General features: G+C 43.3%; 1 protein-coding gene across 1 annotated transcript in view; it reads left to right on the plus strand.

Annotated features, from left to right (window-relative positions):
• Positions 1 to 21501, plus strand: part of LOC121343844 (transient receptor potential cation channel subfamily C member 4 associated protein) — a 36159-nt gene that overhangs the window by 3794 nt on the left and 10864 nt on the right. The window contains exons 2-9 of the mRNA XM_041419350.1: positions 7061 to 7189; positions 7446 to 7562; positions 10220 to 10277; positions 11244 to 11299; positions 12823 to 12951; positions 14113 to 14314; positions 15815 to 16003; positions 17062 to 17204. Of these exons, the coding sequence (XP_041275284.1) occupies positions 7061 to 7189; positions 7446 to 7562; positions 10220 to 10277; positions 11244 to 11299; positions 12823 to 12951; positions 14113 to 14314; positions 15815 to 16003; positions 17062 to 17204 (1023 nt within the window). The remainder of the gene's footprint in view (positions 1 to 7060; positions 7190 to 7445; positions 7563 to 10219; positions 10278 to 11243; positions 11300 to 12822; positions 12952 to 14112; positions 14315 to 15814; positions 16004 to 17061; positions 17205 to 21501) is intronic.

The following is a 21501-nucleotide window of genomic DNA, read 5'->3' on the forward strand; positions in this document are numbered from 1 at the left end:
ACAAGCCTCAGTGTTGGTATCCGATTGCATAACCTTGGATCAGGATTTGCCCTGCCCTGAGCACACAGCCCGTGCAAGGGGATTTGCAGATGCTGGTGAACCAGTGGCAGAAGAGCTTTCCAGAAGTGACACATTTCTAATAAGGAAGAATATTGCTTGTGAGGGGCCTGGTGTGCTGTCCTTAGGGCACAGCTGTGCCGTGGATCACAGGCTCTGGGACAAGTTTGTGCTGCTGTTCCTTGAAAGCCAAGAACACTCTGGCTCAGCTGATCAAGCTCAAATCTGCTTAGCAAGAAGGTACATGCTTCATCTGCTGCAAGGCAGCTGTGAGCAACATGGATATGGCATGAAACCACCAGATATTTAGGTGCAGCTCTGGAATCCCTGTGGACAGAGCAGTGTAATAATGGACTAACCAGGGATTTGCTCCTGCTGCAGTCCCAAGAGCTGAGTGTCAGCACTGCTCTCACCCTCATAGGATTGCCAGGACTTAGCTGAAACAGTCAGAATGGAAAAAAGGAGTTCATTTTTCCAGCTGTATTTCATGCTGTGCTATCCCTAGGAGCAGACACTTCCCTTAGCAGGATAGTCCCTATCCACTCTAAAAAAGCTCAGTGGGAGGAAAACATTTTCTTCCTCAGACATCCAGATTTCACCTCCTGCCATTACAGGTTATCAGCAGGAGTACCTTCCTAACCCTGAGAAAAGATTTTGGTTTTGAGTCAGCTTTTTGTTTCCTCCTTACAAGAGCACCAACAAAACAACATTCACGTGAATATAATCCACTTGAGTAGCTCTAATTGTGTGGGTGTTAGCAGGCTTAGGCCTCTTCAGGGGAGGACGGTGAGGGAGTGTTGGAAAGCCTGGACATGCTTTTGTTATGTAACAGGACCAGAGCTCTGTCGTGCACTAGAAATGCTCAAAAAGGGGCTGTGTTGGACTTAAGCTGTGTTGGTGTCTGACTTTTTTTGTGTGGCTGAAGATGAGTGAGAATGAAAATGTAGATGTGATACTCCTTATCCCTCTGCTTTTTCTTATATATCCCCACAGATTTTGTTTTCTTTCAAAATGATTTAAAGAACAAACTTAGGAAGTTCTAAGGAAAAGTAGTAACTGAGAAGTTAATATAGTTTTAATATAATTATAGATATTAGTTGATCTATTTTTCTCTGAGAGTAAGGTCAGCAAAGCAAATATTAGTAGCTCTGTTCTGATCTGGTAGATCCTGTAGTGGGTTTGGAGAGCTGCTGGTGTCAAAGGTCTGTGTTGGAATTGTCCTGCTCTGGGATGTGCTGTGGGGATTGGAGATTCAGGAGACCTGCTCCTTGTCTTGGTAGAGCAGCTCTTCCAGTTCTGGTGAGCAGAGCAGTAGTCTGGGAGCTGTGGGAATGGTTAGGCCTGGCTGGAAGCTCTGGCATGCTTTATCCTAGGACAATGTGTCCCTGGGTTTATGCCTGGCTTTTGGGTTGGCAGGAGAAGGAATGGGGGGCCCCATGCAGGGCTGGGGAGGATGGAGAAACAGGGAATCTAGCTAGGGGGATCTTGATCTGCACTTGAAGAATCAAGGAGCTGGAAAGAGGCTGGACATAAGTGCTCTTAAACAGACTTCTCCCAGCAGAGTTTCCTTTCAGGATTAGTATTTGTGGGGCTCTGCCCTGTGTTTGATCAGAGCTCAGCTGGTGAGTGACCACAGTGAGTTCTGCCCTGGAGCTGCAGGGCTGCAGTGCTCAGCTTGTCCCTTGGAATGCTTTCCAGAATTGCTCCATGGGCCAGCAGCTGTGTTCCTGCAAAGCTGTTGTGTTAAAACCAAAACTTGCAGGGTCATTTGCCTTGGTTACAGGCTTTTGTGGGAACAGTTGTGTGAGCAGGGAGACAGCTTAACCAGGCTGATGGATGGCTGTTAGCAGCTGGAAAGGAAAATGCAATACAGAGCTGGAATGGTGGTGCACTCCCCAAAATCCTGAATAATCATTCTCCTGGCAGTCTGTCAGAGATTACTTCCTAAATTATTACTGTTCAGAGGAAAATTAAACATTTAATTGCACAAATATTAGTTTCGTGAGTTTTTTTTTAAAGGTACAGCTTTAAAGGCTCGAAGGAAAGGATATGCAAAGGCTTCAAATTTATTAAGAATACATAGAGATCATGTGTTTGCATCTCTTTGTCGAGATCCATAATCTTGTGCCTGTTTCCTTTTAAACTTTCAAGACATTTAAATATATACTTCAGAAGTGGTCATGGAAAATCCCAAGAATGGAAATTCTGCTTTTTTAAAAAGCACTTCCAGTGTTAATGTATGGTTGCAATGAGAAATTGAATTTAAAAAAAACCTTCTAAGTGATGTGTCATAGCTGTGAAGTCTGTCACAGCAGGAACCCTTCAGTGCTGTGAAGGATGCCTGGGCACCTGAGTCACTGGTTTTGCTTTCTGAAACATGACAGCAAACGCCCTCCTGTAGCGAGCACTCAGCAAGACAGTGTAAAGTTTCAAGGGGAAAATGTGAAATAGAGACACTATTTTATCAGGAAACTAACTGCCCTGCCCTGGAGAGCAAAGGGAGGATTAGCTCCTGGTGTTTCTGCTGCAGTCACCCCTGCTGGTGGTCAGCAGTTTTTGGAAGACACAGAGAGCTGTCACTGACCACAGCTCAGCACAGGGGTGGAGGCAAACTTAGGAAAATCAGAGGTTTGCTTTGTAGGGCAAGGAAAATTGTCACAGTGTGGGAACAGAGGTGGGAAGGAAAATCCTCTCTGGAAGGGGAAGGATTTGGGAGGAACTTTAGCTCCAAGAGATCTCAGGGCAGTAAGAAATGTTTTGGCAATGCTGAGCACTTGCCAGGGCATGGACATAGAGCAGGGGGGAACTGCTGTGCCTAGAGCATGAGCAAAGTGCAGGGGACAAGTAAGAGGGAGACTAGACTGATCAAGGGATGGATTTAGGCAAATATTAAACTTCATGAAGATGCAGGTGTTATTCATAATTATTTATTGACTATCATGCAAATCAATGCCATCAGGGAGGTTTAGTCTGGATATTGGGAAAAGGTTCTTCCTCCAGAGGGTGCCCAGGCTCCCCAGGGAATGGGCACGGCCCCGAGGCTGCCAGAGCTCCAGGAGCGCTGGGACAGCGCTGCCAGGGGTGCCCAGGATGGGCTTGTTGGGGGGTCTGGGCAGGGCCAGAACCTTGGTTTGACAGTCCTTGTGTGTCCCTTCCAAGATGGGACATTGTGTGCTTCTTATTCTGTCATTTTTGAATTAAAATTGGATTTTAATTCAATTTAAATTAAATTGGATTTAAAAGACAGTAGGATTAGAAAGAAATTTAAATACTTACAGTTGTGTGCAGTGTCTTTTTTCAGCCCTTTGTGTACTGTCAAGCAAAATTATGCACAGAAGTTATTTAAACTGTGTAGTCGCAAAGTGTTCCTGTGGTAGTTATCAGTCTTTGGAGTAATCTCCTGGGAAATCCTGAGCTCCAGTTCCTTAGGAATCTTTAAAGAGAAAACCACTCAGTCTGTTCTGCCTTGCAGGCATGGGTGGGCTGGTGACACATTTTTATCTCTGAATTTAAATCCTCTCCAAGCTCTCTGATTGCCCTTCCAGCAAATGCCATGGCTTCGTGGCACAGCTGGAGCAGGGGCATGTGGATGTCCTGGTGAGGTGGTGATCACCTGGCTGGGGAGCAGCATTCAGGGAACCACAGGTGTAAAACCAGGATTGTGCAGACAGCTTTGGTCTGGGACATAGCCTGGGAGCTCTGGATGAGCTGGTGTGTGCCACTGTGTTTTCAGGGATCAGCCTGGAACAGAACCACTCTGGAGAGCCCCAGTGTGCTGTCCTCGGGTTTCTCTGTGAGCCAGACCTGGGATGTGTTGCAGCAATCTGGGAAGTGACTCTGTGCAGTCCTGGTGTTTGTACCACTTTGGTTTGCTGCACCTGGCTCTTACAGAAGTTTGTGTGCTGCTGCTCTTGTTTTCCCAGAAGTGATCCTTATTCTGTTGTGTCCTAACACCAGTAAGGTGTGACAGTTCCAAACCCAGCTGCCAGCACTTGGGGAGATCCTGGCTTTTCATGGATACCTCTTCCAGCTGGGCTGCTGCAGCCTCTACTTCTTGCTAGATTATACCTAACTTCTCAAGTTTTGTTGCAAGATTTCAGGTATTTTATCCAGAGCTTTTCAGTGAATGAAGAAAATCTGTTGGATTGCATTTTTTGTGCTTGAATGAGACCAAAAAATTCCACAGAGGAAAGGAGCCTCAAAAGATCCAGTGCTGATTTTGATGACTATTCAGTAAAATTTCCCCAAAAAGAAAACCTTTTTTTTTTATATAAATGAAAAGCATTGACTAACTGCTGTTATGGAAAACAGGAGATGCAGTTTTTAACCAAAATGGCTGTGAAGAAAGACAGCTCCACAAAGTCTGATTTTAATCCCTTCCCAGAATCCAAAAATCTTTGCATTGGCAAGTACCACCCGGCCACAATGGAAATATCCAGAGCCAGGGTAGCCTCAACTACAGAGCAGGGACCACAAGCCAGAGCTTGCAGTGAAACCAAAGATGTGTTAAATCAAGAGCAAGAAAAACTTTTTTTTTTTTTTTCTTTTGAAAGCAGATAAAAGATGATGAGGGCAAGGAAACATTTGCTTCACTCTTTCATAATTTCAGTTCTGAAAGTTTCCTGTGGCTGCCTCTCAGTGCCTGGGGCAGGGAGAGGAAGCCCTGCTGGTACAGAAATGGGAGTGGAGATGGCTCAGATGGATCCTGCCCCAAACCAAGAAGCATACATGTGATTAACAGTGTGGTGTTAAACCAAGCACAAGGTTTTAATGTTAATTAAAGGCTTTTGGCCTTTCCTGACAGCATTTAAGTGCTGAATTCTGCTCTGTGTTGCTGGAACCTGTGATGGCGGCCTGTGCACATCATCCTTGCCTGTGGTATCTTCCACATCAGCTGGAACTGGAGAATTGGACTCTTTCCCTGGCGTTTTGCTGTGTGTTCTGTGCACTTTGCCCAGCAATTAATCCCATTCCTCCCACTGCCTGTGGGTTTGTCCTCCTCCCACACCTGGGATGGGGCTCTGTGCTTGGTTTCTCAAGGGGAAATGGAATCTGTGACTTCCAAGGAGCTGACCCAGAGCCCAGATGATGAGAAGTGATTTTGACTTTCTGGTTTGGTCCTCTGCTATTTCTCCTGCTCAGAAGGAAACTCTGTCATTCTCCAACAGTGCTGGTTGATTCCTTTGATTCAGAAAGCAGGGAAAAGTTAAAAACTGGAGAGAATTTTATGTCCCAGGTGTGCTTGTGGTGCTTCAATCACTGCTTGTAGCAAGAAAACCTGGTACTTCAAGACCCTTGAAGTTCTTATTTACCTGAAAATTGAGGCATTTCATCAGGAAAAGAGTCCTGAGTACTTGGGAATCTTACAAAGAGGGTGGGGACCCATATTTGCTACATTGCCGGGCTGAGTTCTCAGCTTGAATCAGTTTACTGGTCTTCCTGTATAACAAGAGACCAAAGGGTTAAATTCTGCCAGGATTTGGAGTATATTTGCATATAATTGTCTAATCAGGAATTGAATGGCCCTTTGGAATTGTGCACTGAGCTGTGTCTGAGAAGGATGTCTTGGCTGAAAGAATAAGTGAGATTTAAGCAGCTGGGAGGGAAATGTCACTTAACCACAGAAAGGTGCAGAATAAGAGCAGCTTAGGGGTTTAGGCCTGGGAGTAAGAGCAAACCCACAAATGTGTCAGGGGAGGGTCAGGCTGGAGATCAGGGAAAGTTTCTTCCCCAGAGGTGCTGGCACTGCCCAGGCTCCCCAGGGAATGGGCACGGCCCCGAGGCTGCCAGAGCTCCAGGAGCGCTGGGACAGCGCTGCCAGGGGTGCCCAGGCTGGGGTTGTTGTGGGGTCTGGGCAGGGCTGGGGCTGGGCTGGTGATCCTGGGGGTCCCTCCCAGCCCAGGGCATTCTGTTTTCTAAGGTTTGCCTTGAGGTGCTGACAAGAGGATTGGGGCTTTCTTTATTTAGTTGTTTTTATTTGGAGGGCACATAAAACATTGGTAAACCCAGGCAAAAATCCTGCTGGAATTGTTGTCTGCTTTACCCTCTCCTGTGTATAGAAATAAGTCCCTGTATTTGGGTTGGTGTAAGCACCTCTGAAGTATCAGAGAGGAAAGGAGTTAAAGGTTTGTCAGCATTGGTGGATTTTCATTGAACATCCTAAGCTCCTCCTTGACAGATCTCCTGGCATTAACCTGGAAGTATTCACACTTCAAAGGATCTTTTGTGGATTTTAAGCAGAATATTTTAGTCTTGTGCTATTACCTTTTTTTTAGGTGTTAAATACAGCAATGAATATTAATATATATATATTTTTTTTTTTTTTTTTTACTTTAGGGAAAAAGGAGGAACATTGAAGAAAGTTTGGACAGCTATAGTAGTAGCAAATGCCAAGTGTTCTTTTTTTGTGGTTGCAGACTGTTTCTCAGGATAATGTCAGCATTGTTGTTCTGCTGATTTAGTTGGTGATCTCCATTTGCAACCAGCCCAAGACTAAAAAGGGAATTTTCTCTCTTTGATATGTTCCTGCTTGTAAACCTTTGTGATTTGGGTCATTGCTGTGACCGGTGACTTCAGGGACTTGGCTGAGGAAATACTCCTTTCTAGCTGAATGCATCAAGTAATGAAGCCTTCCCATCCTCAGCATTCTACACCTTAGACCAGTGTAATTTGAGATAGTGTCAGGGCACCCATTTCCTCCTTCACTGACCTGTCAGTTGGAGTTCTGCTAATGGAATTGTTTAAAGACTAATGTGTTGCCAATTTAAAATACACAATCAATACAAAAATACAGAATGAGATTATGTACTCTAAATGGCATCTGCTTTAAGCTCTGTGCTGCTTAAGATACTTTGCATCTGTAAAAAGCTGCCTGTCCTGGATAAATTGCTGCATGGAAGGAGGTACTGGATTTTGTGAGCTCTTTTTCCAGGAAGGTGATATGGTTATTCTCCTGGTTATGAAGCACTGGACACATGGGAATCGCATTCTTCCTTCGTTGCAGATCACAGAGGCCTTGTTGAAGGAGAGAGATAAACAGGCAAAATGGAATGGGATCCCCTTGCTGTTGCAGAAGCTGTACGAGCACAGCCACCCGAACAGCGACTTCTCCCAGTGCCAAAGCATCCTAAAGGTACTGGCTGCACCCTTCTTCCTAAAGCTTGAGATAATTCTCTTGGGCTGTCTTTAAAGTCTACTGTGATCATACTGTATTAATTTTTTAAGCTGTCTGCATGATGGTATCTGTCAAAAACTGGCTGGTAAGTAAGAGCTGGGGGTGCAGGTGATGATTAGTCAGTGGGATCACACAGATAGTAGAAGATAATTGTATTTATAGTGATGAACAGTTTTCTTTTTGAACCATCTCTTTATTTTTCTCCTACATGCAGGAAATTTCTCCACTTCTCTCGATGGAAGCCATGGTTTATGTCACAGAAGACAGAAAAGCTGCTCAAGAGTCCAGTTTCCCAAACACATACACATTTGATTTGTTTGGAGGAGTTGATGTAAGTGTGTTTATTCAATATCAAAAGATCTGCGTGACAATCATCCCACTGAAAAATCTCTTCAGTGAGGTCTTTGAAGCTTCTAAATGCAAACTACAGAATGACTTGACCAATTTAATGTTAAGCATTAGAATTGTGCCACTTTCTGTTAATCAAAGGAGGAAAAGGGTGTCTTTTTCAAGGCGTTACATCCAAAGTGAGGTGTTTAGTTCTTATATGATATAGAATACCTGACTGTTTCTTTAGTCAGTCTTTTTTTTACCTTAAAAAAGATTAGACCTTTAGTTTTGAATGAAGACAGTTTCAAATGATTCCTGGTTGTGAGATAAAATAAGAAATTGTCATTGGAGCAGTGAGAATTTCACTTAACACTGCGGGATGTGTGGCAGTTTAAGCACACCAGGGCTCTGTCTTAACCAAGTTGTCTGTGTTTATTGCTTCATCTCTGGCAAAGTTTTTAAGCAGAACTGGAAGGTTTCTGTGGACATGCTGGCAATTTATCATTTTGTTTATTTGCTCTAATTCTGCATTGCACAAATACCCATTTGCTCTGTTTTTTGGTGCCCAACTCTGGCTTGGCTTTCAGTAGAAATGTATTATTTGTATTTTCCAGTGAACTAATTGACAGACTCTTTATTTAGTTTAACTAAACAGATTTTGCTATTTATTTTTTGTTATTTTGTCTTTGTAACAGAAATAACATTTTTGTTATTTTATTTTTTTCACAAGTAAAAGCTTGCTTTTACTTAAAGCTGCTCTTTGTGTTGTTTTGAAATGAGCGTTGGTTTAGTTGCTGCTGTCAGTTGAGGGCAAAAGCCTTCAGCTACCCAAGCAAATGAGAACACAATGAAAATGTTTTAAATTTCTCTTGTTTTTAAATGGAAATAATGGTACTTCTGTGTAAATGATTTTAACATAGTGCACAGAATCTGTGTGTATTTGGGCCAAATTTTTTGGTTGGTTTGGGCTTGGGTTCCCCCCCCCCCCCCCCCCCTAATGGTACTTCTGTGTAAATGATTTTAACATAGTGCACAGAATCTGTGTGTATTGGGGCCAAATTTTTTTGTTGGTTTGGGCTTGGTTTTTTTTCCCCCCCCCCTTGGGCTGGAGATGGTAAATATCAGATGCACTGTAATTACCTGGTGCTATGGTCAGAGATTTGGCTGATAGAGGTGGGTTTAATGTGATTAAAGGCAGATGGAAGCCAGTGCTGTGTGTTTTCAAAAATCCTGCTCCAGGATTTGAAAGGGAAGAAGTTTGATCTGCTGGTGCTGTGTGTGCCACGTGCTGATTTATTGCAATATTTTGAGCTGTGGAACATGAGTGACTTTGAAGGACACTCAGTTTGCAGTGTACTCTCTAGGCTACAGTGTGTGAGACTTACAATATTTTTGGATTCTGACAACCTTTACATTGAGGAAGAACAAAACCAGCTTGGTGGCTCCTCCCTTTATATGAATCCATGTAAAACAAGACCTGAGAGTGCAAATACACCAACCTCATGGATTTTATACCCCATCCCAAGAAATACGGTCTCATCATTCCCTTTCTGCTCCTTCTGCCTCTACTGAGAGGCAGAAAACCCAAGAATTAAAGCATAAGAGATGTGCATTCTCCTTCTAAAACACAAAGCATTAATATGAGATCTGTATTACTGCAGTCATTTTTCTCTACCCTGTTAATGCTACAGCTACTACTACAAATATTGCTAAAAATGTATATTCCTCTTAAGAGCTGCCTATTTATTTATTTATTTATTGGTGCTTTTAATGTAGCCTCCAGTGATGTCAAGGTGGTTTCCTGTGTGTCTGGATCAATAGTTCATTAAAAGAAGATGGGACAAACAGATCGAGTTGTAAACTCCTAAATATCTTGTGAGTTGGCACAGACTGGGTGATGCCTGCACTGCTGTCAACAATTTTAAACTGAGTTTTAAAACCAGCAGCATTTGCAGTAGTTCTTGCAGAAGTCATTGGCTCCTTCTGTTTGCCAACTTTCATTTTCAAGTAAAGTGCTGTTTTTTCAGCACTTTACCACTGGTACCAAATGTTTTAAGTTAAACCAGTGGTACAGACTAGAGCAACTAAAGATGAGTTCTACATCAGTCAGAACCACAGTCCTGGTCTTGGAAAGCTGATTGTTACATTCCTTAAATAGAAATATAAATATAAATGTAAATATACATACTACGTCCTGTTCACAAGCAGTGGCTTTTTGGTGCTGAGATAAAATCTGGAGCTGCTAAATTCTGTCTGGACCTGACATGTTTTTGAAGCCCAGCAAGACTTAGGGAAAGCCTTTGCAAAATTTGCATCTCTTTGCAGATTATTGCTAAAGATTCCTTATTTTAAGAGATGTGTGATCACCATCCTTGATGTTATCTGGAGGCATGTGAAATTACATTCCTTGCAAGCTCAAATTCTTTGAAACTTGCCAGTCTGAGATTATTTTGTACAGCTCTTATTGTTTCTTCAGGGTAAATGCAACTATAATTTGTCAATATGATTTTGACACCAGTGGGGGTTTGATTGTAGAGCCTTCATTGTTCACCTCTGTGACTTCATCAGAAACAGATTTGGGTTTGTCACTGACAAATTAATTATTTGTTATTTGTATCTCAGTGATCATTCCCTTAATTCCTTGTCTTATTTTTACAGCTTTTAGTAGAAATTCTCATGAGACCAACCCTTATTACACAGAAAAAGAAGCAGAAAAGTAAGTAAATAGGAGGTTTATCACTTTCTTTTCCCCACTTTTGCCTGGTGTTCTGCTTCAGACAGAAATTGTTCTATTTTTCTGTTATTCTCTTTCGATCCCAGCAATTTCCTGTTGATTCATTTAGGAGTGAATCACTGGTTTCTTTGTTCTCCCTGGTACTGATTCGTGCTGGGATTTGGGAGAGTCACCTGTTTCTGGCACAGTTCTGGAGCTTCACGCACTCAGCACAACACACTTGACTCAAAGCATTAAATCTGCAATCAGTGGAAACTCTCCTTGTTCCTGTGGCTACAGCTACAGTGAAAAATTATTAATAATAAGCCACAAAACATTGTTTATGTAATGGAAGCTACAGAGATTGTAAGATGAGTAGCTCAGGAAAACAGCATGCTTTTTGTTACATGACTGCTCGTTTCCACATTGCTGTAAGGACAGGGGGTGCAGTGACTTCAGCTCCACTTCCCTGCTGGAGCAGCTTGGCTGCAGTGTTTTCATTTCCCCTGTTTGGGATTCTGCCTGTTCCCTGAGCCCTGCAAAGGGAAGGGAATGTCGTGGTGCACCCTGTGCCAGCTAGCCAGGGAACTTCAAAGGTGAAGTGACTTGAACTGGAGCTTTAGGCAATTGAAGGTCTGTACTGAAAACATATTTTAAATGCTAAAGTGCTGTGGCAAAGCAGATTGGAAGTTTTTCTGTGAAGTCCAGGTGCTGAGAGAACACGCATGAGTTTCCAGTGGAGAAAACTGCATGAACTGACATTTTTTCCCCCATACAAAAATAATTTAACATGTGAACAGGTTGGGTGTAGAGTGTTTCTTGTGGCTTCTATCCCATAAGGCATTTGCATGTGTGCTCTGAGCTGGCAGCCTGAAGTTGTCACCCATCCCCTAGCTCTCTGTGTCCCTCCCAGGCCAGGGGTGCTCCTTGGCAGGGAATGGCTGCTGACTGTCTGCTCTGTCTTTGCAGTAAGTGATGACCTCATCAAGGACTGTTTAAGCATACTGTACAACACCTGTATATGTGTAAGTACAACTCTTCTGGTCACTTCTTACATGTGCTACTTGATAAGACAATAAAATGACTTTTAAGTGTAATTTAAACTTACTCTGAAGCTTTACATTAAAATTCCTTCAGTTAAATACAGCATCACTCTGTATTTTGATGTGTTGCTCAAATAATTTGTTTTCTGACCTGTATTGTCAAACTTAAGTTCCCTTGTTTGGATCTTTCTGTCTCTGTTTCCATAGGAAAGCTGTGCCAGCCTTTATTATGTTACAGCTTAGAATCTGGAGCTGGGAATGGATGCCTGTCAAGCCCAGCTACAGCTAGTCTTGTTCAGAATTGGGGCTGGCAAAGGGTTTTAAATTTGATCCTGCAATTCCATGTGCTGGATTTTAGTTCAGTCCAGTAGTGGCAGATCAGTGCAAAGGGAGGTGCTGGGTTAAAGGCCTCTGGAAATACCTTGTCATTCAAATCCTGAAGCTAAAAGCAAAGGCCTCAGATTATGCATGCAGGGAACATCCTCAGGATTGTTTACTTCATCGCACACTTCATTATGCCAGAGCCTAGGGAACATTGTTTTAACAAAAATTTTTAAAAGAGCCAGTTAGTGGCTTGGAGCTCTTCCAAAACATTGGTCTAATCTCCAGAGTTTGAGTCTTACTAGATCATGTCTCACTGATAAGGATCTGTGTACACACGGGAGAGGGAAGAGAGGGAACACTTTTTTCCTTGGCTTGGATGATTTATTTTTTTAACTGCAGGTAATGCAACTTTTGCAAACTGCGAATAGCATGATATGCTAAAAAAACAAGTTTATAATTTCTAGACTAGCTGCTCTGTTTTAATTCACTTTGGTATTACTGCAGGGTTTGGAGGAGAAGTGTCCAGGATCACAGAAATGATCTGTGGGCAATATTAGCTGTTTTTATGCTTATCTGTAAATATTGGGGAATTATCTGTGCCAGTCTGGTTCTGTGAGCACTGAAAATGTGTCTCATGGATAAGACACAGCTTTGTAAGCAGTGAGGATGTAACTGTGAGTTCCAGGAAAGCCTGGCTGTGCTCTCAGCAGAGCTCAGAGCATGAAAGGCAGCCTTAAACTTGGGTTTCCATGCCTCAGTCTAACTTTGGGGTTCATCACCCCGTTCTTTTAGGCCAGTGCTCTATCCAGGTTGCTCAGACAGCAGTGCTGAGGGTTTAGGAGCTGCTGTGTGTGCAGGCCATGGCATGGAGCTGGTCACAGTGTGTATACAAAGCAGAGCCCAGCCCCTGTGGTGTGTGCCCAGGCAGGCAGGCTTGGCTGTGGATTCAGACAAGGAAACAGATGCCTGGAGGTGAAGCCTCTCATTCCCGTGTTGTTGCCAGCACCACGTTGACTCCAAACCAGGACCGGAGATGGTTGTGGTTGCTGCTAACACGACATTCCCTGCTTTCAGGAGCAGCTGGCTCAGCACCACATCCTCTGTAGGGCTGTCCTGCACGTGCTGTGCCGTGTGGCTGCTCAGGGTGGGCTCTCACTGGGCCTGTGTGTGCTCATTTCCAGACAGAAGGAGTCACAAGGCGGCTGGCAGAGAGAAACGACTTCGTGTTGTTCCTGTTTACACTGATGACGAACAAAAAGACATTCCTACAAACTGCAACGCTCATTGAAGATATCCTGGGAGTTAAAAAGGTTAGTTACTGCTTTCTTAATATCATTTGTATGGCTTTTCAGCCCAGTGGAGGAAAGAGAGCTGTTTCTTTGAAGAGTTGCTGAGGATAGTCCTCAAAGTTGCCATTCTCAGTTCTTGTAGATTATTTGAAACCTGCCTGTTCACAGTGGTAATTAACTTCAATCACTTCTCATAAAGAAGCCAAACTATTACTGTGGTGTCATACTTGTAGTGCTTTTACCCAGTTCAGAGAATGGGGGCAGCTGTGTCCCCATGGTCTGACTCATTAAAGAATAGCCCATGTTACAAATAAAGAAAATGAACCTCATATAAATTCAGTTTTCATCCTTGCCTGCTGATTGTATTTGACATACTTCACTTATGTTCCTCACATCTGGGAGGTTTCCTGTGTGTTCCTGGGTGTTTGTCACCTCTCTGAGAAGTTGTAGGCTGGGGACGTGTTCTTCGCATCTGGGAGGTTTCCTGTGTGTCACCTCTCTGAGAAGTTGTAGGCTGGGGACACAGAGCAAATAAGTCTTCTGCACAAACCTGGTTATTGAACTTACTTACCAGCATCAGTTGCAGCTCAGTGCCCTGATGTGATGCAAGTGAAATACTCGAGGTGTAACCTTGGGAAAATCTTAATTGGAAAGAGTCTGTGTACATTTTAAGGAGAAGGCCAGGAGTCTGTAACCTAATACTTTATTATGTAGAGTAAGATTGAGGTTGGTGTACTTCCTGAAATAGGAAACAAGCTTAGTTTATCTGAACAATTTTTTTTTTCTGGAAGCTGTTTTCAACATATCTTTATTAAAAAGAACTTCTGATAAAAAGACTGAGAAATAATTTAGAAGTTCTTACCTGTGAGTTTCAAAGAAAAGACAGGATTGGAAAACAAAATTGAAACATCTAATACCTAAACATAATTTACGTATTACATCAGGTTGTGGTTTTGTGGGGTTTTAGTTAAAAAAAGGCCCCCACATTTTTTTTGTAAATATAAAAATAGTATTTAAAATATGGATATCTATTTTTGGAATTGCTAAGCCTGACATTTGTTGTAAATCCCAGCTGCTTCTCCTTTGCCGCACTGGAATAACCCAGAGAGCTCCCCAGGGAGGATCTGCCTGTGTTCACTTACTGCCCATCCCCTGTGACTGAGCTGCTGTTGTCTCTTCCAGGAAATGATCCAGCTGGATGATATTCCCAACCTGGCCAGCCTGGTGTCCAGCTTTGACCAGCAGCAGCTGGCCAACTTCTGCAGGATCCTGGCTGTCACCATCTCGGAGCTTGACACGGGCAGTGATGACAAGCACACACTTCTGGCCAAAAATGCCCAGCAGAAAAAAAACTTGGGCCCTTCCCGAGCTGAAATTAATCAAGGTAATTGTTGTGTTGTAACAAATCAGAATAATCTCAGCAATGTATAAAGCTTTCCTCTTCTCAGTGTCACGCAGTATTATGTTTCTGAAAGATACTGGCAGTGTTGTGTCTTCCAAAGCATTTTTCTTGATTCACTCCCCTCAGATTGTTTCCTGAAAATAGTGTTTCCTGTTAGTGAAACTGTGTAGCATCTGGTTTCATGTGGTGTTGCTAAGCAGGTGGGTTAATTTCTGTCATTTCAACATTCTCTGAGTAGCTTAAAATAATTTGATTTGTTTTCTATGCCTTAGCCACATCCATGGACTTCCCATTAGAAGCTCTCAATAATTCTGTGTCCTCCATAAAATATGAATTCCTGAGCTAATGCTGCCTGCAGTGTGGTTGCTGTTGGAGCAGTTCCTTCTCTGATTTTATCTGATGTTGTCCTGAACAGGATGTCTTGTCTTTATCAAAAAGAGAAGTGTGTTTAATATTAATTATGTTGCCCAGTGTTCCCAAACCAGCCTTGGAAGTCTGTGGGGCTGATCTCAGCCTTAACTTTGGGCACAGTGCAGCTTTCCTTATTGTGCTGAGTACTTCTCAGGTGCAGAAGTCTTGCATATAAGGATGAGTAGGAATTGAAGAAGTTAAAGTACCATCAGCTGTAGAATCTGCTGTTTTCAGCTCTTGCTGGGCTGAAAAGCTTTTGGGCTTCTGAAGCAGATATTTGCATAGGCCCCTGCCAAGCAAATGTTTAGCTAATCTTTTTTAATGGGCACAATCAGAGACTGATTCTAAGGCTGTACAGTATATTCTATTTTAAAAAATTTTATCAGGGAGCTTATTCTTTCAGAGATGCAACTCTTTCATGTTACGTTCATGGCCAAATTCTGTGTCCTTTTCTCCTTGCCCCTGCAAGTGGGAAGTGAAGCTTTAGCCATGTATCTTTAATAAACAGGTCCTGTAATAAAGTTGTTCTTGAAGGCAAGCTGCACCTCCCCAAACATTTTGCAGAGCAGTGACTTCTGTCCTTGCACTGCTCTTTCTGAGGGTGCAGCTCCACAGTTAAAACCCTCACACCTGGGGCTGCTGTGGTGTGTTCTCCACCTGTTTTGCTCCATCAGGAGCTAATTCTGGAACCTTTTACTTGAAACACTGTCAGATTTCCTCCCCACTGCTGTAGGGAGCCAGTTCAGTCACTACAGACCAACACCAGGGGAGGGAAAATGAAGGAGGAATGGGGAGGTAGAGCTGCCCCTTCTAAAAGGAGCTTTATTTCTGCCAGCTTCGTTTTCAGGCAGATCAATTCCTTGATAAAACTGTAGAGCAGCATTGAATTATTGCTGGGGTATGGATGCTCTCTTGCAGTCCTTAACAGAAGAGTGTGCTGAGTTCTTCCCTCTTCAGACCTGTCTAACCAGTTCTTTTTAACCATGCACTTCTGTATTCCTGAAGTAGATATGCTGGTACCTTGTGTTGATCTTACACTGTAATAAAATTCTTTCTCTTTATTTTTTTCAGCTACACTTCTGAATATTCCAGGCTTCATCGAGCGGTTGTGCAAACTGGCCACACGGAAGGTGTCTGAAACAACAGGGACTTCCAGCTTCCTGCAGGAGCTGGAGGAGTGGTACACCTGGCTGGACAATGCCCTGGTGCTGGATGCACTGATGAGAGTGGCAAATGAAGAGGCAGAGCAGAGCAGTACAGGTACCTGGCTTGCATCCCTCCACCCACCAGCTGCTGAGGCTTGTCTTAATCTTGCTCAGGGTTTGCCACATGTTGCTTTCCTGTCATCTGGTCCTGATTCCCCTTTTCATACATGGAGGATTCACATATCAGCATTTAGGTCTGACTGCTGTTTTGTTCTCATGTAGCACTGATTTTTTTTTTTTTTACTGAATTAAAATTAGCCAAAGGAGAGCCCCTCCAGCAATGTGTGCCTTTTGCATGCCTAGCTAACATTGAAGTGCTGTGCATCCTCAGCCCTAACCTCCTCTGGAGTGATTAAAATAACCCTCCTGAGATAAGTGACTTCACCAGCATTTTACTCTAAAACTTTGGCTCATGACTTTGGATTTGAATGCTTCATACCAAGCAAGTGGCCCCTTCTTTAAAAAGGAAAGGTAGTTCCAGCTAAATTAAAGAAGTTAATTGGGAAAAAAATAATTGTTCCAGTGGAAGTGTTAATACAACCTTAACAGCATTTAGGAAAATGCTTTGGAGCATCTGTGTGCTTTGTTTCTTCACCCTTTGGTATGACAAAAATGCAGTGTATGTCTGGTAGAACTCAAAGTACTTCATATTCCTGTTTCTGCTCTTAGCAGGGTAATTCTCTCTAAGGTTATGAAATTTATTTAACTGTGGCCTGTGAATACTGGTACTGAGGTATGAAATGAAAGTAGATTTAATAGTAAGTGCTCTGATAATCTCCCATCTACTTTTATTACCTTTCTGCCATGCCCTGGTGCAGTAGTCTCTTAATTCATTTAGGTGAGCCGACTTATTTTAAGGAGATGCTGCCATTTAGTTTATTATAGAAAAAGAATTTTAAAATCTGATTTTCTCTTCTAAATTTTCAGCTATATTTTTTCTCTAGCATGTAATTCAAAATGGTTATGTGCTGTACATTACTATTTTTAGTTAAGAAGAAAATTCCAGCAGGTGCGTGCTGCTCCTGCATCTGCAGTGTTCACTGTAAAAGTAACAACTGCAACAAATCCTTTCGTGTTGAAGCTGCCTCTCACATCTTTGCCATCTTTTTTCAGAATCTTCAGATGAGAGTGGACTGGCCAACACCTCCACAAGGACACAGCTGCCCCAATCCATGAAGATCATGCACGAGATCATGTACAAGCTGGAGGTGCTGTATGTTCTCTGTGTGCTGCTCATGGGCAGGCAGAGGAATCAGGTGAGCCCCAATAGATGCTCACACCCACAGTTGGTGTCTCTTCAAACCTGAGTGCTCATGAGTGAGGTCATGGACACAGAAATGCCAGGGCAAAGCTCAAGGTACAGAGCTGGGCAGTCCATCCTGGCAGCCCTGCCCAGAAAGCAGGCAGCACTTCACTGGCAGCAGCTGGGGCAGGGCTGCTCACACACTGCGCTGGGGCAGGAGGAATGCAGGAAGTGTGTGGGTGCCTGGATGCTGCAGAAGCTGCTGTCAGGTGTTCTCCCCACTTCTGGTGCCCACTTTGGATGGAGCCCCTTCAGGCCTTACCCTTCTTTGGCTGCTTTCACTTTTGGAAATGCTCTGGATGATTTTTGCAGCATATTGCCATGACTTGGCAAAGTGTGAGCATGATGTCAAACTCCCAGCTGGGAGGGTGCACGTCAGTGCTGTCTGCACTGGTCACTGCCTGCAAATCCCACTCATCTGTTCCTTTACCTTTCTTCCTTTTGAAATGAGAAAAAAAAATTGTTCCCTGCCTCTCACAGGCTTATGAAGAACCAGTCACTGCAGCTCAGCTGTGGTTTGATTTAAATGGGTCAAAAGCAGGTTGTGAAGGGAAAAACAAAGTAATCCTTGGTGAGGTTTTGGCACGTTTTCAGCTTTGGCAGTCTGCTCAGCTCAGCAGAGCTTGGCATAGCAGGGGCATTCAGATGTCCTGGACATGGGAGAGCCAAGCTGGTGTGGGTTATTGAAAGGCTGTTGTGTTAGGCAGGAGAGGCTGTGTTGTGGGCAGGGATTGGGGCACATTTATCTGGAGTATTTTGTTCTCTGATAGTAACCTCCCAGGTATCAGTCACAAACACCCCACAGGGCAATCTCCTAAATCTCTTAATCTGAATACAGGTGCAGTTGTAGCTCAGTCCCAAACATAATTCACCTGTTCCCCCTGAACCTACAGCAGAGCTTGTGGACCTCCCATCCCTGGAAGTGTTCAAGGCTGGGGCTTGGAGCAGCCTGGTCTGGTGGAAGGTGTCCCTGCCATGGCAGGGCTTTAACATCCCTTCCATCCCAAACCATCCTGGGATTTTGTGACTCTAAGCAGACACTTGGCATTAAAAGAAGCAGATTGTGCATAAGAGGAAGCAGAGAGAACCAGTAATTCTTGCAGAAACCAGTCACTACCACAAACAACTCCTAATCATGTTGTCATTCCTTCTAGAAGTGCTGTTTCTCTTAGGCATGAAATAAAATGTAAACAAAGCCCAAAACATAACTGAAACTAGGAGAACATGGATCTATTAGAAGGACTTTTTCTTTTCCATTGTATCAAGGCAGATAATTCATCCCTGCCTGAGTTCTCCACAAGAATGCAGGTTTATAAATTCTGCAGAAACTGCTTGCAGCCTGCACTGATCCTGCTGCTCCTGGAGGTGCTGGATTCGTTCCCTCCCTGGGTCACTTCTGGTGTGTTCCTGTCAAATGTGTCAAGGCAAAAAATCTGCTGCTGAAGCAGCTAGCTTTGAAGATGAATTTATCTTTTAATTTCCTGGGAACACAATTCTTATCCTTCATCTGCTATTCCTGCTCCCATGTAGATGGGGAAACTCAGGATAAAGGTGGCCAGAAGTTCACTTCTTCCCAGGACTGATTCAGGACTGGAATTGAATTACTGAAGGATTTGAGTTACTGGATTTCCAAATACTTCTTGTCCAGAGCCAGGGGTTTCTTTCTTTGTTTTAGGGTTTTGTTTTTATTTGTTTTTGGGGGAGTTGGGGGGTGTCTTTTTTTTTTTTTTTTTTTGTTTTGCTTTGTGAAATCCTCTGCCTTTAAAACACATGCTACATCCTTCATTCCTTAATCTGAATAAAACTTGTGTGGCAGATGTGAATCCCCTGCCCTTTCTGAGAGGCAGGCACAGGAAGGACTGGAGCTGAGCTGTTCTCCATGGGAACCTCTGGAATGCAGGCACAGCAGTGTGCAACAGCACCCTCAGACAAGCATTTCAGCTGTTTTTTGGTCTTTCTTTTCTGTGAAAGAATAAAAGCACAAGATCTGTGGTACCAGTCTGAGCGGCCAAAAGACCTGCTGGTTTTAGATTGGATTAATTTTGCATAGAAATTTTATTAAGGGCATCACAAACCTGCTTCAGTCTGCTGTAATAATCGACATAATGGTTTGGCATTTGCTTGAAGCAAGATGCAACCTCCCAAACTCAACCTGTCCCCAGATGAATCTCTGAATGCTTGGTTTAAACTTGATTGCTGGCTAATTTGCATAAATTGATAACTGTGGTAGCAGTGACTTAGCTGCTCCTGTTGCCATGTTGGGGATGATCTCACCCTTGGGAGTAAGTGGTGTTTCTCTGCAGATCTGGGCCTTTGCTGCCTTCTCATTATAGTCACACCCTAAATTACCTTATATATTTTTCTAGGCTGTCCTGCATGTCTGTGTTGTGTTGAAGAGCCATCAGTTGATTTCGTTGCTCCTGCTCTAGGGAGCCACACTGCACACACAGAAACTCATCTTAGCAGAGACAGTTTTAGTGTTGAGAAAGAGCAGAGCAATTCCTGTGAAACTGGATGGCAGCAGGAAAAGCCAAAGTAGTTTGAGGGTTGAATATAGAGCAGGGATTATCTTGGCATCCTCAGGCAGAGTAATTGTAATGAGTTTGGGCTCTGGGAGAGAGTGCTGCAGAGGCAGTGATGTAACTGAGGAGCTCAGTCAGGTGAGAATTCAGAGCTGAGCAAACTAAACTGCACAGATTTGAATTCTGAGTCATTTGGAGAGGAGCAGGTTGAGGAGTTAAAACGGGGTGTAGAGAGCTGTTCCTTTAGTGAGGGTTGAGGCTCTTGCAGGCAGCCCAGGCTCTTGCCTTCCTCCTGTTGTGCCTGTGCCATGGAGGGACAGGGGCACTACAGGGAGCACTTTGTTCAGATTCCTCAGAGCTGCTTCTGTGACTAAACCAAAATGTCCAAGAGTGTTTCAAAATAATGGAGCACCAGAGGACTCCAAGCTCAGCAGTCTGTCAGGGCAGAGTGGGTGGGTGGGAAGGAGCTGGATGCTCCTCAGATGTGTATTTGAGGTGTCCAGCAACAGGAATATGATTTCCATCAAGGTGGGACAGCTGCTGGCTACAGCCAAGAGGGGTGCAAAAAGCCATCAGCTGTGCTGCAAACTAGAACCAAAACCTGTAAAACAGCATCAGCTTCAGATATTTTGATTCATTCAGGTGTTTGAGTAAATCAAATAAAGTAGATTGATCTGCTTGAAATGCTGCTGGTTACAGTTCTGGATCTTGGGACAACCTGGGGTATTTTTTAGTAATTTTGTTTGTTGGTTTTAAGGAACATGTCCATTACTTGGGCATTTAATTTTTGCAGAACATTGTACATTCCAGTCACGTGGTTTTCATTTGTAACCACATCTCAAGGAATAATGCTTGTACTAGGCCCAAGCTATTAAGAATCCCACTTTCTATTTCCCTTACTCCTCATCTTCTAAATTCCTTACATCAAGAGTATCCCAGCTTGGACTGAAGGTATTAAAGAGCTGTTCACGCCAAAATTATTAGCTTTTTTATTATGAATAAACAAGTTGTACCAGGCAGACCGATAAATGAACCTGAGCAATTTGACATTTTTTTCTTTTTAAGTTCAGCTTCTCTTTAACCTGAAGGGGCAGTGTGGTGTGGTTGTGTTACTGCTGAACTCTGCTCAGGAATCCTGCTAAGGTGTTTTGGTGAACAAAAATGAAGGTATTAAAGAGCTGTTCACACCAAAATTATTAGCTTTTTTATATGAATAAACAAGATGCACCAGGCAGACTGATAAATGAACCTGAGCAATTTGACATTTTTTTCTTTTTAAGTTCAGCTTCTCTTTAACCTGAAGGAGCAGTGTGGTGTGGTTGTGTTACTGCTGAACTCTGCTCAGGAATCCTGCTAAGGTGTTTTGGTGAACAAAACCAATATTGATGGGTTTTGTTGTCATCAGAGGCCTGCCTGAGCTGCATCTGTGTGTCTGCAAAGGGAAAGGACTCTCAGGGGATTGAGTGGCTGCAGAGTATCTCTGGCTCAGCTGTTTGGTGTAGATGCATTTTCAGTGTGCTGGAAGTGATATCCTGCTGCCCAAAGCTGCTTCCAGAGACACAGTGGTTAATTGAAGCGCTGGTGAAGAGCTTTATCCCAAAATAAAGTCTGTTTTCTATCCACATCCTCCAAATGGAAACTGCTGCACTGTGGTTAGCACACTTGCTCTTTGAGACAAGAATTCACATCCTTCTGTCAGAAAATGACATCACTGTGCCTATCTGTTTG

The sequence above is a fragment of the Onychostruthus taczanowskii genome, unplaced genomic scaffold (assembly GCF_017590055.1).
Source record: "Onychostruthus taczanowskii isolate IOZ18803 unplaced genomic scaffold, ASM1759005v1 scaffold60, whole genome shotgun sequence".
NCBI lineage: Eukaryota > Metazoa > Chordata > Aves > Passeriformes > Passeridae > Onychostruthus > Onychostruthus taczanowskii.